This window comes from Microtus ochrogaster, linkage group LG4 (genome assembly GCF_000317375.1).
Source record: "Microtus ochrogaster isolate Prairie Vole_2 linkage group LG4, MicOch1.0, whole genome shotgun sequence".
NCBI lineage: Eukaryota > Metazoa > Chordata > Mammalia > Rodentia > Cricetidae > Microtus > Microtus ochrogaster.
Genome location: NC_022030.1, coordinates 65,357,837 through 65,373,159, shown reverse-complemented (window position 1 = coordinate 65,373,159; position 15,323 = coordinate 65,357,837). Strand labels below are relative to the sequence as shown.

Genomic DNA, 15,323 nt, shown 5'->3' with positions numbered 1-15,323 from the left:
AAAAAAAAAAAAAAAAAAAAAAAAAAAAGACAAAAATCAAATTCTGAGGGATGGGGAGATAGCTCAGTTGGTAAATTGCTTGCCAGGCAAGCAGGTAAGAACCAAGTTTGGAGCTGGGTGGTGGTGGCACATGCCTTTCATCCCAGCACTCAGGAAGCAGAGACAGGTGGATCTCTGTGAGTTTGAGGCAAGCCTGGTCTACAAGAGCTAGTTCCAGGATAGCCAGGGATGTTACACAGAGAAACCTTGTTTCAAAACAAACAAACAAACAAACAAAAAATAAAGAAGGAAACAAGTCTGATTCTGTAATTCACACAAAAAAAGCTGGGCATGTTGGCATAGGCTTGGAATTCAAGTGCTGGGAAGATGGAAAACAGGTGGCTGTAGTGATATTTTGTTTGTGTTTTAACAAATAAAGCTTGCCTGAAGATCAGAGTGCAGAGCTAAGCCACTAGAGGCCAGGCAGTGGTGGCACACACATTTATCCTAAGACTTGGGAGACACAGGCAGACAGATCTGTTAGTTCAAGGCCACCCTGGGCTACTTGAAACTGACCTAGTCTAAAAGAGAAACAGAGCTCACACTAAGGTGATCCTAGCACTTGGGATCACATGCCTTTAATCCCAGCACTAGGGAAGTGGAGACAGGATGGGATAGGGCTGGGCGGTGAGAGGACTCTAAGGTGGGAGGAGACAGGAGCTCAGATACAGTCTGAGGATGCAGTCTGACAGTCAGTTTGAGGATGTGGTGTGAGTAGGCAGACTGAGGACATTGGTCTGAGCATTGGTAGTGGATGGCCTCTCTGCTTCTCTGATCCTTCAGCTTTCACCCCCTGAGAGCTGACTCCAAGTTTTTATTATGAAGTATAGTTAGAATTCGTGTTACAGGTGGCTCCTGGTCACCTAACCTAGGCCAACTGGTAAGTTTCAGATCCTGGAACTTAAACAAAATAAACAAAAGGTGGACTAAGCCCGAGAATCAACTCCTTAGAGTGGACTCTACCTGTATTCACACACATGCGCACCTGCACACTTGAACAAACATGCACAATCTTAAGTAATACAATCAAGAGAATTACCTTCCACTCAGCATGACTAACAATTTCTCACCATCCATGCCTGTCTCACTAGTTTTATGTCAACTTGACACAAACCGGGGTCATGGAGAAGGGAACCTCATAGGATCAAGCTGTAGGCAAGCTTGTGGAGCATTTAAGTGCAATTGATGTGCGGCAGGTCCAGCCCATTTTGGGAGGTGCCATCCCTGGGCTGGTGGTCCTGGTTTCTATAAGAAAGCAGGCTGAGCAAGCCATGAGGAGCAAGCCTGTAAGAAGCACCCCTCTATGGCCGCTGCATCAGCTCCCGCCTCCAGGTCCTGCTCCCCCTCCCCACCACCTTCTTTCAATAAGGAAGTGTGAGTGAAACAAATCTTTCCTCACCAAATTGTTTTTGGTCACAGTGTTTCATTATAGCAATAGAGAAGAGTCTAATACAGCGCCAGAGGAAGTAAGCTACCCTTCATAATCTAAAGAGAACCATGATTAGACAATCTGGTCAGTGCTCATTTGTTGTATGGGAGGTACGTTTTTGGTTGCTCTCCAAGAATTTGATAGATTAAAAAAATTGTTTAAGGAAATCATAAACCTCCAATATCATCTCTAAAGCCTAGACAAGGCAATTATCATAGGCAACACTGATATGGACAATATTAACATTAAAGAGAAATTAAGTGTCCTATCTTGCTTTTCTTTTTGAGATAGGGTCTCTCTATGCAATCCTACAACCCTGGAACTTGTTATGCAGGCCAGGCTGGCCTTGAACTAACAAGATTCTCCTGCCTCTGCCTCTGAGTGCTGGAACTAAAGATGCACATCACTAAGCCTGTCTTTTATTTTTATTTTATTTTTTGTTTTTTTCAAGACAGGATTTCTCTATTGAAGAAGGACGCTTAAAAGAAATCCTGCGTCGAACTCACAGAGATCCGTCTGCCTCTGCCTCCTGAGTGCTGGGATTAAAGGCGTGCGCCACCACTGCCTGGCTTATTTTTATTTTTAGACGGTCTCACTGCAGCCCAGGCTGGCTTGAACTTGCAGCAATTCTCAGTCACATGAGTGCTAGGATATCAGGTGGGAGCTACCACACCTACCTAATAGTATACTATACTTAATTATACTTATAATACTATACTGAATAAGGAAGCCTAGTGAATAAACGGAAGATGCAAAGACTATTTTTGTTTGGTGGTAGGAGTTGAACCCAGGACCTTGTTACAGACTAGGCAAATGCTTTACCACTGAGATACACTACTCAGCCTAACACAACTGTTTTTGGCTGGACATGCAAAGTCAAACACCAAGGTGTAATAAGAGGCTTCAACACCAGCCTCTGAGAGAAAAGCAAGGAAACAAGTTCAAACTGCATCAATTTTTTAATGCCACCTGGAATGGCATTCTTAGACAACACCCATTAAATTATTTCTTCAGACTCAAAAGAGAAAGGTTATAGTTACTCACATCAAAGTATAACAAAGTATAGTTACTCACATCAAAGTATGAAGACATTATTCGTATTCGTAATTATTAACAGATTCAATTACTGCAGTTAATTACTTACTATCTGCGTTAAATTCAAATTTCGTCTAACTCTTGTAACATCCCCTGAGAATGTGAGCTACGGACACTGGGGCGTGAGCGTGAGGGCGGGGCTGAAGGTCACAGGGCTGCAGGTGGCAAGTCTGAACCACGGTTTTACATGCGCTCTACATGCACAGCAGTTACACAGAATTTTGATAGTTATACTCTCATAGAGGCTCCACATATTCACCTAAGAAAGCAAATTAGTGCTCCTCTCCCTCCAAAGTTGTTCAAAATGAGTTAATGTTCAGTAAAAAGGCAGTTTGAATAAGGTCGAATGTATCTTCATTTATTCATTGTTCTTTCCTTCTGGGAAGTATTCAATATATTCTTTTTTCTATTTTGAGTCAAATGTTTATTTTCTTAATTCACATTCTACCTGGATATTATATTAATATCTACAGTATAAATGGAGATGATTAAATAACTGAAAACCTAGTTAGGCATGGTCTTTTAATCCCAGCACTTGGGATGTAATGGTGGGAGGCATAGGCAGGAAGCTCTCTGTTAGTTCAAGGCCAGCCTGATCTACATAGCGAGTTCCAAGACAGCAAGGGCTATGTAGAGAGAGACACTTTCTCAAAACAAAATACTATGACTTCTACACAGATTCTACCAAAGCAAATTCCCAGTGGATTAAAGATAATGAAATCATAAACAATAAGTTGTTTTGCTTATATTAAAAAAAATCTTTAGCCGGGCAGTGGTGGCGCACGCCTTTAATCCCAGCACTTGGGAGGCAGAGGCAGGCGGATCTCTGTGAGTTCGAGACCAGCCTGGTCTACAAGAGCTAGTTCCAGGACAGGCTCCAAAACCACAGAGAAACCCTGTCTCGAAAAACAATAAAACAAAAAACAAACAAACAAAAAAAATCTTTAAAAACTCTGGCTTTGCAGCACTGAGCCATCTCAATGCCTCCCCTCATATTAATTTATTAAGGAACACATGTATGTCAATGGAAAAAATTACTCAAATAGGTAAAATTATATAGAAGCCATATGAGAAACCTAATAGTATAAGAGCACTAGAGTGAACTAGGCTGTACTCGTAAGCCATTTGGTGTGCTAAGAGGGAGGGATGAGTAGCCTAGACAACAAAGAGACCCCATCTCAAAGAAAAGGTACTATAATAAATGTGTATCAATGAAAACAATTGAAAGTGCCTATCTTTGGAAGTTTGAACATGATAAACCTGAGTAACATTTCAAAACAATTCTCAAGTTGTTGTTAATGTTTTTTTTTTTTTTTTCCTAAGACAGGGTTTCACTGTGTACCCCTAGCTGTCCTGGAACTCACTCTATAGACCAGGCTGGCCTCGAACTCAGAGATCTGCCTGCCTCTGCCTCCCAATTGTGTTGGATTAAAGACATGAGCTACCATGGCCTGGTTAATTCTGAAGGTTTTATAAAAGCAAATAACAGTAAAAGTAAACATCAGCCACATTAGCAAACTATACTAACTACATTAAAATATTGTAATAAAATATAGCAGCAAAATAAAACAGTATTTAAAAAATTTTACTTCAGCACTAAAGGTTGAAAGCAGGTGACTATTCTTTTACTGCCCTCTTTTTATTTATTTTAAACTTTTACTTTGAGGCTAAGTTGCCCTGGAAGGCCTTGAACTTTCAATGCTTCTGTCTTAGTCTCTGAGTAGCTGGGATTACAGGCCTAAACCACCAGGCCTAGCTAGTAACATCATGTAAAGACATCCCTTCTAAACAGAAATAAAGGGGGCAAATCATTCATCCATTTTGTAGCCTTCAAGTACAGAGTACCCTGTGCATAACAGCCTCCCAGCAGACCTTTGGTTAAATGAAATAAATGGGGAATGTGGGATTCATAAATCTATCGGCTGTTTAAAATGATCAAATCCAAAATCTACATAGAAGCATCTCACTTGCCTCCCCCAAAAATTTCATTCGTAATTTTAATTTACAATTAGGACATTTACAATGTCATTCTTTTAACAAACAAAGAAATAGAAAACTCTTAATGTATAGGTATGAGTTGAAAACAGGTAAGAAGGCTTCCTGTTAGCGGCCAGAGGTGACTCGTGAAGATGGTTCACTACTCTCTTGACCCAGAAAACCCCACAAAATCATGCAAATCGAGAGGATCAAACCTTCGGGTTCACTTTAAGAACACCCGGGAAACGGCCCAGGCCATCAAGGGTATGCATATCCGAAAAGCCACCAAGTATCTGAAAGATGTCACTTTGAAGAAGCAGTGTGTGCCATTCCGACGGTACAATGGTGGAGTCGGTAGGTGCGCTCAGGCCAAACAGTGGGACTGGACACAGGGTTGGTGGCCAAAAAAGAGTGCAGAATTTTTGCTGCACATGCTGAAAAATGCAGAGAGCAATGCTGAACTGAAGGGTTTAGATGTGGACTCTCTGGTCATTGAGCACATCCAGGTTAACAAAGCACCTAAGATGCGCCGACGAACTTACAGAGCTCATGGCCGGATTAACCCATACATGAGCTCCCCCTGCCACATCGAGATGATCCTCACTGAAAAGGAACAGATTGTTCCAAAGCCAGAAGAGGAGGTTGCACAGAAGAAAAAGATATCCCAGAAGAAACTGAAGAAACAAAAACTTATGGCACGGGAATAAATTCAACATGAAATAAATGCAGATAAAAGTAAAAAAAAAAAAAACAGGTAAGAAGGGATGGGACAGAGATGCTAAGAAAATGAAATTATGGTGTTTTATTTTTCAAGTAACATAACAAATACAAAACCTTTCATGAATTCCCTCAGTTATAGCTGAGTTTTTCAATATTATTTATGTTTTCTGAATATCTATAATGGACATATGAACAAAGCTTTGTATGAATAAACAGGACACAAATATTTATTTGGAACCTTACGACTTTATAGACACATACTCATGTCATGACAATCCCACTGAAACTATGTTAAAACATACTGTAAAACTAGGTGATTACCCCAAGCATGTACAGGCATGGGGCAAGAAATAAATCAACGAAACAATATCCTAAAAGTAAAACCATGCTTTATGAAAGTTTGTTATATGACAAAGACTGTTCCAAAACAACGGAGGAAAAGTGGCCTAAGAGGCTAGTAAATATTACTGGGATAGTGGGATTTCCAAGCAGCTTGTTCCTACCACACACTGTAAGTATAAATACATTTCAGGTGGGTTAGAGTGTTAAGTATTGAAAATAAGAAAACAGGCTATTTGATTAATCTTAGGATAAGAGAGATCACCAGCACAAAACAAAACAACAACTACAACAAAAAAAACCCCTCTGCTTCTGTATAGTATGGTTTAAGATGCAAAATTGTCCCTCTCTACAGAAATCGTTAAGAAAAGGTATTTAATGAGCTGAACCAGGGTATGAGGGAGATCTTCCTAAGTAAGACAAAAATGCAAAAGTCCAATGGAAAGTATGGATACACTTTTATAAAACTTAAAAAGAATTCTGTTCAATCACAAAAAGGAGATAAGCCAGACAAGGTGGCACAGGCCTGGAAACTCGGCTTCATGGGAGGCTGAGGAACAAAGATCACTAGTTTAAGGCTTGCTGGGGCTACTGAGTGACTTCAAGGCCAGTCTGGGCAACTTAATGTGACTCTGTCTCTAAGAAAAAACCCTAAAAGATTTAGGGAGATACAGTGGCTGTTGGGGAAGAAGTTATTTGTCTTCAGTGATGTAGCCACCAGCAGACCACAACCACGCCCACTGGACGGCCCTGGTTAAACCACTGGGAAAGTCACAAAGCAAAAACAAAAAGACATGAAAGTGGTGTGAGGACTTGATGGGAAAGAGAAAGTGGGGATGAATGTGACTACTGTGTATTATATACATGTACGAGTTTGCCAAAGGATATCTAGATGAACAAGTAAGTAAGTGAAAGGAGAGCTGGGGATATACTCAGATGACAGAGTGTTTGCTCAGCATGTGATTCATGCCTAGGTTCTATCCCTGGGGTTGCAGAAACAAAAACCCAGAGCTAGAACCACAGAAAAGGAGTTAAGCAGTATACTATGACAAAATACTTAAAACATATACGTTAGGCAAAAGGCTAATATGCACAAAATATAAACAATATCCGGAGAGTGACAAGAAAAACAAACAATAGTAAAATGGGTAAACATTAACAAATAGTTTAGAGAAGAAAATCGAAAAATATGAGATTTGCAGCTTCATTGATAAAAACACTGCCAAGACATAAGGCTCAATGTATATCGGGTGCTTTTCCAAACGCTTAGATATCAATTCATTTCACGTCACAACAGACCGGTAAGACAGATCCTATTGTTGGTCCTGTTTTCTACTGAAAAGCACTGAGGTGAAACTGCTCAGAACACAGGACGAGAATTCCACGGCAGGCAGTGTAGCCCCTCACTTCAGTAGAGCTTTTCTCTGCCTTTTTTGAGAGGTGCCTATAGTTTGCTCTATAAATCAGGAAAACTAAGCTGGCCTCAACTCAGACATCTGCCTGCCTCCGCATCCTAAGCACTGGGGTTATAGGCATGTGTCCTACCACCTAGCTAGCATAGCACTTAACCACAGTGGAACATCATTCTTCCAGCAAGCTGGAGATGCAAGAATACAAAATCTAAAAGGCTAAACTTTTCAAATAAAACAAGATTTTCAAAACAACAAATCAATGTGCAAAGCTGAAAACTGTTGGTGGGAGAATATATGGTGCTTGTTTAAAAAAATAGTAATGTGCTATTTTGAATGAGAATGGCCTCCACAAGCTCATATATTTGAATGTTTGTCACTCGCCAGTCTGTGGAACTATTTGGGGGAGGATTAGGAGCTGTGACCTTGTTAGAGGTGTGTTACTGGGAGTGGGCTTTGAGGTGTCCAAAACCTTCAACATGCCTGGTTGGCTCTCTGCCTAACATTTTGTGAATCAGATGTAAACTCAGCACCATGCCTGCCTACCCATAGCCTCTGACCCTCTGAAACTGTAAGCTCCAATACCTTTTCTTCTCTAAGTTCCACAGGTCATAGTGTCTCACCACAGCAAAAGGAAAGTAATTAAGACAAATATTACTAAGCACAAAACCTTTTCCAGAAACAATCTGAAAACAGTTCAGAAAAAAAATTTCCAACAAAAGCTGGTGAGTGATCAAGTTGTTTCTAACATAAAATTATCTTTTAAAAAATGTAAGTGGGGGGCTGGAGAGATGGCTCAGTGGTTAAGAGCATTGCCTGCTCTTCCAAAGGTCCTGAGTTCAATTCCCAGCAACCACATGGTGGCTCACAACCATCTGTAATGAGGTCTGGTGCCCTCTTCTGGCCTGCAGCATATACAGACACAATATATTGCCGGGCGGTGGTGGCGCAAGCCTTTAATCCCAGCACTCGGGAGGCAGAGGCAGGTGGATCTCTGTGAGTTCGAGACCAGCCTGGTCTACAGAGTTAGTTCCAGGACAGGCTCCAAGCCACAGAGAAACCCTGTCTCGAAAAACCAAAAAAAAAAAAAAAAATGTAAGTGGAAGCCTGGGTGGGGTATGGTGGTGGCAGCGGCAGCGTGTACCTTTAATCCTAGCACTCAGGAGGAAGAAGCAGGCAGATCTCTGAGTTTGAGGCCAGCCTGCTATACAGAGAGTTCCAGGACAGCCAGAGCTACATGGTGAGACACTGTCTTGGAAAACCAAAACCAAAACAAACAAAAGAAAGCAGGTAAACCATACTGTTCCTGTTTTCTCTCTTTTAAAGATCTTTTATGTGTGCCTACATGAGTTTCTGTATGCCACGCATGTGGAGGGCAGAAGATGTCAGACCCCTAGGATTCGGTTCCAGTAGTTTGCCAACTGTCTGGTGTGAGTGCTAGGAATCAAACCCAGGTCCTTTGAAAACCAATTAGCATCCTTAATTTCTTAACTGCTAGCTAGTGTCCAGCCCCATTTTCCTTCTCTATTTTCAGATGTCAACAAAAGGTACTAGAGAATGCACACTTCACCCCGCCCATGCTAACTGTTCGGCTGGAATCTCCAGCTTGCTCCCACAGCTCTTGCTGGTCTGACAAGACCCATTCCTGTATCTCCAAACCCTGCCAACTCAGAGAACCTCTAAATAAAAGGAAGCCACCAAAAAGCCCAGTTCCACATTCTTGGCCACTGCAGCAGCTCCTCCGTGGAAGTTGTCAGCCGCCTAAGTACCCCCGCCCCAGCTGCGCAGCTTTTGCCCACACTTGGGCACAAACCCAGTTTGTGACACACATGTCACTACCCCTCTCCCATGAGCTACGTAATCTCCCCACTTTAGTTCAGGAGTGTGGTTTTTCTGGCCTCGATCTCTGGGACTGGAGAATACACTTGGGAGTTGCTTTGCTCAAATAAACCTGTTGTTCTACTTTTTTCAATTCAGCTTGATCCGGCTTACTGTGCCGGCAGAGAAGCCTACTATCAGGTCACAGAAAACCTACCACTAAGTTCTATGTGGCACTAACATCATTACTTAAGAGATCAATTCAAACTCCGCATTTGTTATCTTTTATTTTTGGTCTTTCGAGACAAGGTTTTGAAAGCCTTGGCTGTCCTAGACCTAGCTCTGTAGATCAGGCTGGCCTTAAACTCACAGAGCTCAGACTCTTCTCCTCCTGAGTGCTGGGACTAAGAGTACACGCCAATCACACCAAGCTTTAAGTCTTTTCTGCATTTGCCTTTTAGCCTTTTTCTCAAAAGGTCATGCCAAGAGTAATGGTGACAAGGGCTAAGCTTTTCTGTTGTATTCATTTACTCCAAACACCTGTTTTCAGCGTTGCTTCTGGAACTTAGTTCCCCACAATCTATGGTTTATTATCTACAGTACAAACACAGTAACAACATAAATTATTTAAAGGAAAAATAATTGCCATGCTATCGCTTTTCTAACACTTCAGTCATCCATATCTGCTAGGGTTCCATTATAAAGACAATCAGAAACATACATGGAGCTATAAAATGGTCTGTTACTAAACTTCACTATCTAAATACATTGACTTTATCACGAATGGCAATATGTAAGGGGATGCAGTCTTCTGTTTTGAAAAAGCACAGCAGGGGCAACTCATTTTCTAGTTCTCCCAGCCGCAGGGAGATGTTCTTTTCTTCTCAATACACTCTGCTTGTTTGCCCCTAAAATCAAACTAGCAAAACCTCTGTACATTAGTTTTCATTTTTGCACCCAGACCTTCCTGTGTTGTTTTGTTTCTCCCTGATGCTACAGAAACCCAAGACCTTGTGTATACTTCCAGTCCACTCTTCCACCCTTTTTGAAAATGTAGTGTGTTATGACTGGTCTTGAACTCATGACAATTTCCTGCTCCAGTCACAAAGTGCTAAGATTATAAGTATGATCTAAAATGTGTGCTAAGCATTCTAAATTTTACTCCATCACCCCTGGTTTCTCTCTCTTCTCTTTCTTTTCTTTTTCTTTTTTTTTTTGAGACAGGGTTTCTCTGGGTAGTGCTGGCTGTCCTGTAACTGTCTCTGTAGACCAGACTGACTTTGAACTCACAAAGATCCACCTGCCTCTGCCTCCCGAGTGCTGGGGTTAAAGGCGTGCGACACCACCGCTCAGCCCCTCGGTTACTAATGATGACAAAGCAATTAAGTATTGGAAGAGGTGAAATAGGTCCTGTGAAGATACAACAGGTTGCTCAAAGAACAGTGCTTTCCTAAGCCTCCAGGGGAGGGAGAAGCTCAGTGAACGATGGCTACATTGCACCGAGAGGAATTTATGTGCATTCCTTGGGACGTAAGCAAAGATTAAGGTCAGCAGAATGCAAAACTGGAATACATTTCATCTGCATCTTTAAAAAAAATCTTTATGTTCCTTTATGGGAGTGAGCTTCCTGACGTATGCAGTGATGTATTTACTAAAAAGAGTCTTGTGCAGAAATTGCACTCTACCCATATAGACAGATTTTGGTTACACTTTGCCTATTGATGGAGTAGTTCCACTTATCATTTCATCTGCATCTTATGGTGGCAAATATTCCATCAAAGCACCAAGCTTCTAGCTGGACCTGCTGGCCCATACTCTGAGACTGAGCACTTCCAGCACTTTGGAGACGAGGCAGGTGGATCTCTATTTGAGGCGAGCCTGGTCTACACATCAAGATCTGGGTCAGTCAGAGGTACACAGTGTGACCCTGGCTCCAAAACAAACCAAACCCTGCAAACTTTCCTTATGATATATAGACAGTTTGCAAAAGTCACACTACAGTTATGATAGGTGGAGGCAATTGTTTGTTTTCTTCCTCTGCCTCCTCACTGCCTTCCTGCAAGAAGGAGCATCCTTGAACTCTGTAAGATGCTGAGGGTGACCTGAATTTCTGATCCTCCTGCTTCTATCTCCCAAGTAAAGGGATAACAGGCATTCAACACCAAGCCCATCGAGGCAATGATTTCTTATACTGTACGGTGTCCTCAACACAATTAATTGTGAACAGCTCCAACAGAATAAAGCTTTAACCACAGCAATGCCAAGGAACAAAGGTAGTTTTGCCAGAAGTGAGTTCAAAACCAAAGTACCTCAAGGCATCTCACACACGCACACGTTACTCGTCTTGCTGGAACTAGAGAACTTGAGAGGTTGAGGAGAAAAGTGACCATCCAATGCTTCAAAAGCCAAGAAAGTGTTGAGGAGGGGTCGGTCTTGGATTCTCTTCCCCCACCTCTCCACTACTCCAGCCCTAGAAGAAGCCACAAGTGAGGGAGAGAAGTTGTGGAAACAAGACGGGGGTGGGGGCTAAGTGAGATGGGGTACCCAAGAGCATGTACAGTTATCCCACACAAGGTCACCTGCTTGGAGTCACTTTCCCCTGCTCCCTCATGGGCTTCCCGCCAAAGACGCTCCAAGGCAGACTAGGCGGCCAATCCGCCGCACCCCCTCGGCCTCTGCACGCGGACCACAGCCCCCTTCTAGCCTCCCGACTCTGACTAGCGCCCCAGGACACCGGTTCGATGCCGACACTTCTCGCAGCCAGGTCCCGGGGCTCCTCTGCCTCCGTCCCCCAGAGGCTCCGTCAACGTCCCCTTCTTCCCTCAGGGCGCCCCTGTGCCCGCCTCCCGTTCGCAGTCCCTCCCGGGGGGGCCGGCAAGCCGTTCCTTTCTTGCCCCCTCTCGCAGCCCTTTTTCCTCCGGTGCCCACTAGGCACCCCCACCACAGTTCGGCTCCTCCGAGCCCCGGCCTCCTCCCAAGTCCTCCCCGGCCCCGCCCCTGCTCCCGGGCGGATACAGTTTGAAGCCTCTCAGGATATCCCTGGCCCGCTCGTCCTTGGCTGACATGATGCGGAGCCTGCCGCCTGCGGCCCTCCCACGCTGGCTCGGCAGGGCCTCGCAGACGGTACCCAGGAACCGAGGACGGAGCCGCTCCCCGGCCGGACACCTCAGGCAAGCAGCGGTAGCGGCCAGACCCGAACCGGCCTCTCCCTCCCCTAAGCTCCCGCTCCTGATCCCTTCGCCTTCCCTCTAGTCGTGGGGCTCCCGCCCTGAAACCAATGGCAAGCCAGCCTTGGCGATTGACATCCCGAAGAGCCAATAGCAATGCTCAGCGGCTTCGCTCGGGGACGGAGAGCGTCAGTGGGAAAGGCCCTCTCGGAGGAGTCCCGGAGGACAGAATTTTCATTCGTGTTGTTGCCTAGAGTTTGTCCCAGCGGAGCGGTGTCTTGAAATCTTCAGCGGCTTGGGGAGTTTGCTCCCGTCGCCGGGCACACTAAGCTGTCTGAGACTGTGGCAGGCTGCTCTGTGCAAGGTGGCAGAAACTACATTTCCCAGCCTTCCAGGGAGTACGCTATCCCAGCTCACCATTAGAAGCCGGGGACTACAAATCCCAGCACAATCTGCGCTCCATCTTTCTAAGTTAGGCTCCAGTGTGCCGCGCAGTGTGCGCAAATTTGGAATCTGTCTGTAGGGTTGGTTTCTGAATCCGGTTACTTGAAACCCGGCGGGAGCGTCCTTTTTCTCCCTGGAGACATGACAGCCCACCGACAGTTAACTTCTGTTTACATGGAACTCAGAAGTCTGCAAACCATGGTAAGACTGCAAACAACTAACAAAACCACGTATTAAGCCTTGAAAGATAATAGAACAAAACGACTTCCTTAAATAGTGCTAGTTTATCAGTCTGGGGTGCACTTTTACGTGTTTTGCAGGGTTTATGTTGTATTTCTGCTTCAGACTGGGAGACTAAGGATTGTATACTCAGTGTCAGTATAGGAAGACCTAAAAGAATTTAGCAACGCAATCACTTTTTAATCTTTAGTTTTTAAATATGAGGAGATGAGGACTGGAGAGGCAGAGATTGGCCACAGATCACAGCAAGTTCTAGAGTTAGAATTTAGCTTTAAGTCCACTGACCTGCAGTGTGGTCTCTTTCCACTACCCTAGGGAGGTGATATTTTTAGCAGCATGACAATGTGATTGTTTTTCTCCTTAATGAGCAGTTTCCCCAACTAGGTTGAAACGCCCGGAGAATAGGTAAGCATATTGGATTTCCTGAAAGAGGCTGTAGTGTGATAGTGTGATTTCCTCAGTCTAGATAGGTCTTGCTGTTTTGACTTGCTTTTTTTTTTTTGTCATCCAAATTGACATTTAATATGATTTTTCCAAAAAGTAGAGTTGTTTTAGCCCTCTTTAAAGATGCCTATGTCCTTCCTTAGGCCTTCTTTCCTGTTCATGTTTCCACTATACCCATTTGAACACATACCCATTTTTTTCCCCTTTCAAGTAATTCAACAAACTTTTTTTTTTTTTTTTTTTTTGGCTCAGGTACTGAGTAATTGAAAGCTATGTCACCGTCATTGGAAGATACATAACCGTTTAGGGCGTTAAGGAGATTCAAGATAGAGTGATGAATGACATAAAAGAAAAGACGTTAGAATGCCAAGAGGATTACCTCTTGGCCTTTTGGTTAAGATCAGGTGGAGAACGCCTTAGAGGTGCAATAGCTGCTAAAACTTTATGGTAGAAGTAGCGTTTTAATTTAAAACAGCAGTTTTCAGCGTGTGGGTCACAGTCCCTTTGGCAGATCTCTATTTCCAAAAATATTTACACTATGCTTTATAACAGTAGCAAAATCACAGTTATAAAATATCAATGAAAATAATTTTGTGGTTGGGGATCACTACAACATGAACTGTGTTAATGGATTGAGCCATTAGGAAGGAAAGTTGAGAACCACTAAGGATGAGATTTTTCCCTCATGTTAAATTTTTTTTTCATCTTGAGTTGCCTTTATTACTGAGATATGCCACACATTCGGTGAGAGAAGATATACACACACATTAGTACCACTCAAATCAAGATGCAAATCATTATCATACCCTTCCCCAATCAGTACTGCATCCCCATGTCTGGAGGTAATCAATTCTCCTGCTATCATGGCTATTGGATATTTTGTCCGTATTTGACTTTGTGCGTAGATTTCACTTGAATGTGATTGATCACACAGTGTGTATAGGGTATGTCTGGCGTTCTTGTTAATCAGTAGTTTTGTGTTTGTACCCTTTTTTTTTTCAGTTGGCAAATTGTACGTATAAACCCCAGAGTTTATCTCCTCTAAAACAGAGGGACTTCTGAGTTTGATCATTGACAGGGCTACATTCTGAAGTGAGCATTCCTGTGTGCTTCCTCTGGTGGACACGTTGCATAGATTTTTAGGGAAAAGAGTTGTTAATCTTGTAGAATATGCATGTGGTCAGTGGTAGCAGATATCACCAGTTTTCCAGAACGATTGAGAACTGAGGCTTTTGCTTGCTATGAAGGAAAGTTCTAGTTGGTGTTCAAACTGGGTGTTTGCCGTAAGTCTTTTTAATTGTACCCATTCTGGCTAAATGTGGCATTTAGTTAGAGTGTACATTCCTGGTGTTCTGATGCTGACGACCTTCTCTGCTTATCTGAGTGGGCTTTTTGTCAAGTGCTAAGCTTTTGTTCATTTTTTGTAATTAGGCATTTGTCTTCCTACTGATTTGTAGTTCTTTATGTAGTCTTACAGATTTCTTTTTCTGACATATAATTTGCAGATGTCTTTTCCAAGAATGTGCCATGTCTTCATTCTCTTACTAGCATCTTTTGAAATATAAATGATCTCTTTTGCGTTGTTGTATCAGTGTTGGGACCGTGCCTGTGCTAGGCAAGCGCTTTACTGCTCACCTACATTCTATCCCCAGTACGGATGTTAAAAAATTGTTTTAGATTTACTTGTATTTTATGTGTGGACTGGAGAGATGGCTCAGCTGTTAAAGGCTAGGCTCACAGCCAAAAATATTTATCTTGTGTGTATGAGTGTTTTGCTTGCATGTATGTGCACCATACGTATGCTTGGTCTCCTTGGATGTCGGAAGAGGGTGTCAGATCCCTTGGAACTGGACTTATGGATGGTTGTAAACTGCTCTGTGTGTGCGTGTGTGTGTGTGTGTGTGTGTGTGTGTGTGTATTGGGAACTGAACCTGGGTATTCTACAAGAGTGATGAGATTTCTCAACTACTACACAGTTTCTCCAGTTCCTTTTTTTTTTTTTTTTTTTTTTAGGAGAAAGTTATTAAGTACATTGTAAGGGAGCAGCAGGCTGGGCAATAACTAGAGATCTGCCCATGGCCAGAAATGATTAATTTAATATAGTAGAGTATTTTAAGTTTTTAAAAAGACTGCTCTTTCCATTGAATTTAAGAAACATTGAGTAGATGGCTAATAGAATTTTTATAGGAAAATATGAGAGAA

The 15,323-nt window shown here is 42.9% G+C and overlaps 1 protein-coding gene and 1 pseudogene across 1 annotated transcript in view; one reads left to right on the top strand and one right to left on the bottom strand.

The window, feature by feature from the left end:
* Pde6d (phosphodiesterase 6D) overlaps positions 1 to 12,130 on the bottom strand; it is a 54,564-nt gene extending 42,434 nt beyond the window's left edge. The window contains exon 1 of the mRNA XM_005361759.3: positions 11,842 to 12,130. Coding sequence (XP_005361816.1) covers positions 11,842 to 11,891 — 50 coding nt within the window. The 5' untranslated portion in view covers positions 11,892 to 12,130. The remainder of the gene's footprint in view (positions 1 to 11,841) is intronic.
* LOC101984774 lies at positions 4,679 to 5,291 on the top strand (annotated as a pseudogene).
* Positions 12,131 to 15,323: the final 3,193 nt, after the last annotated feature.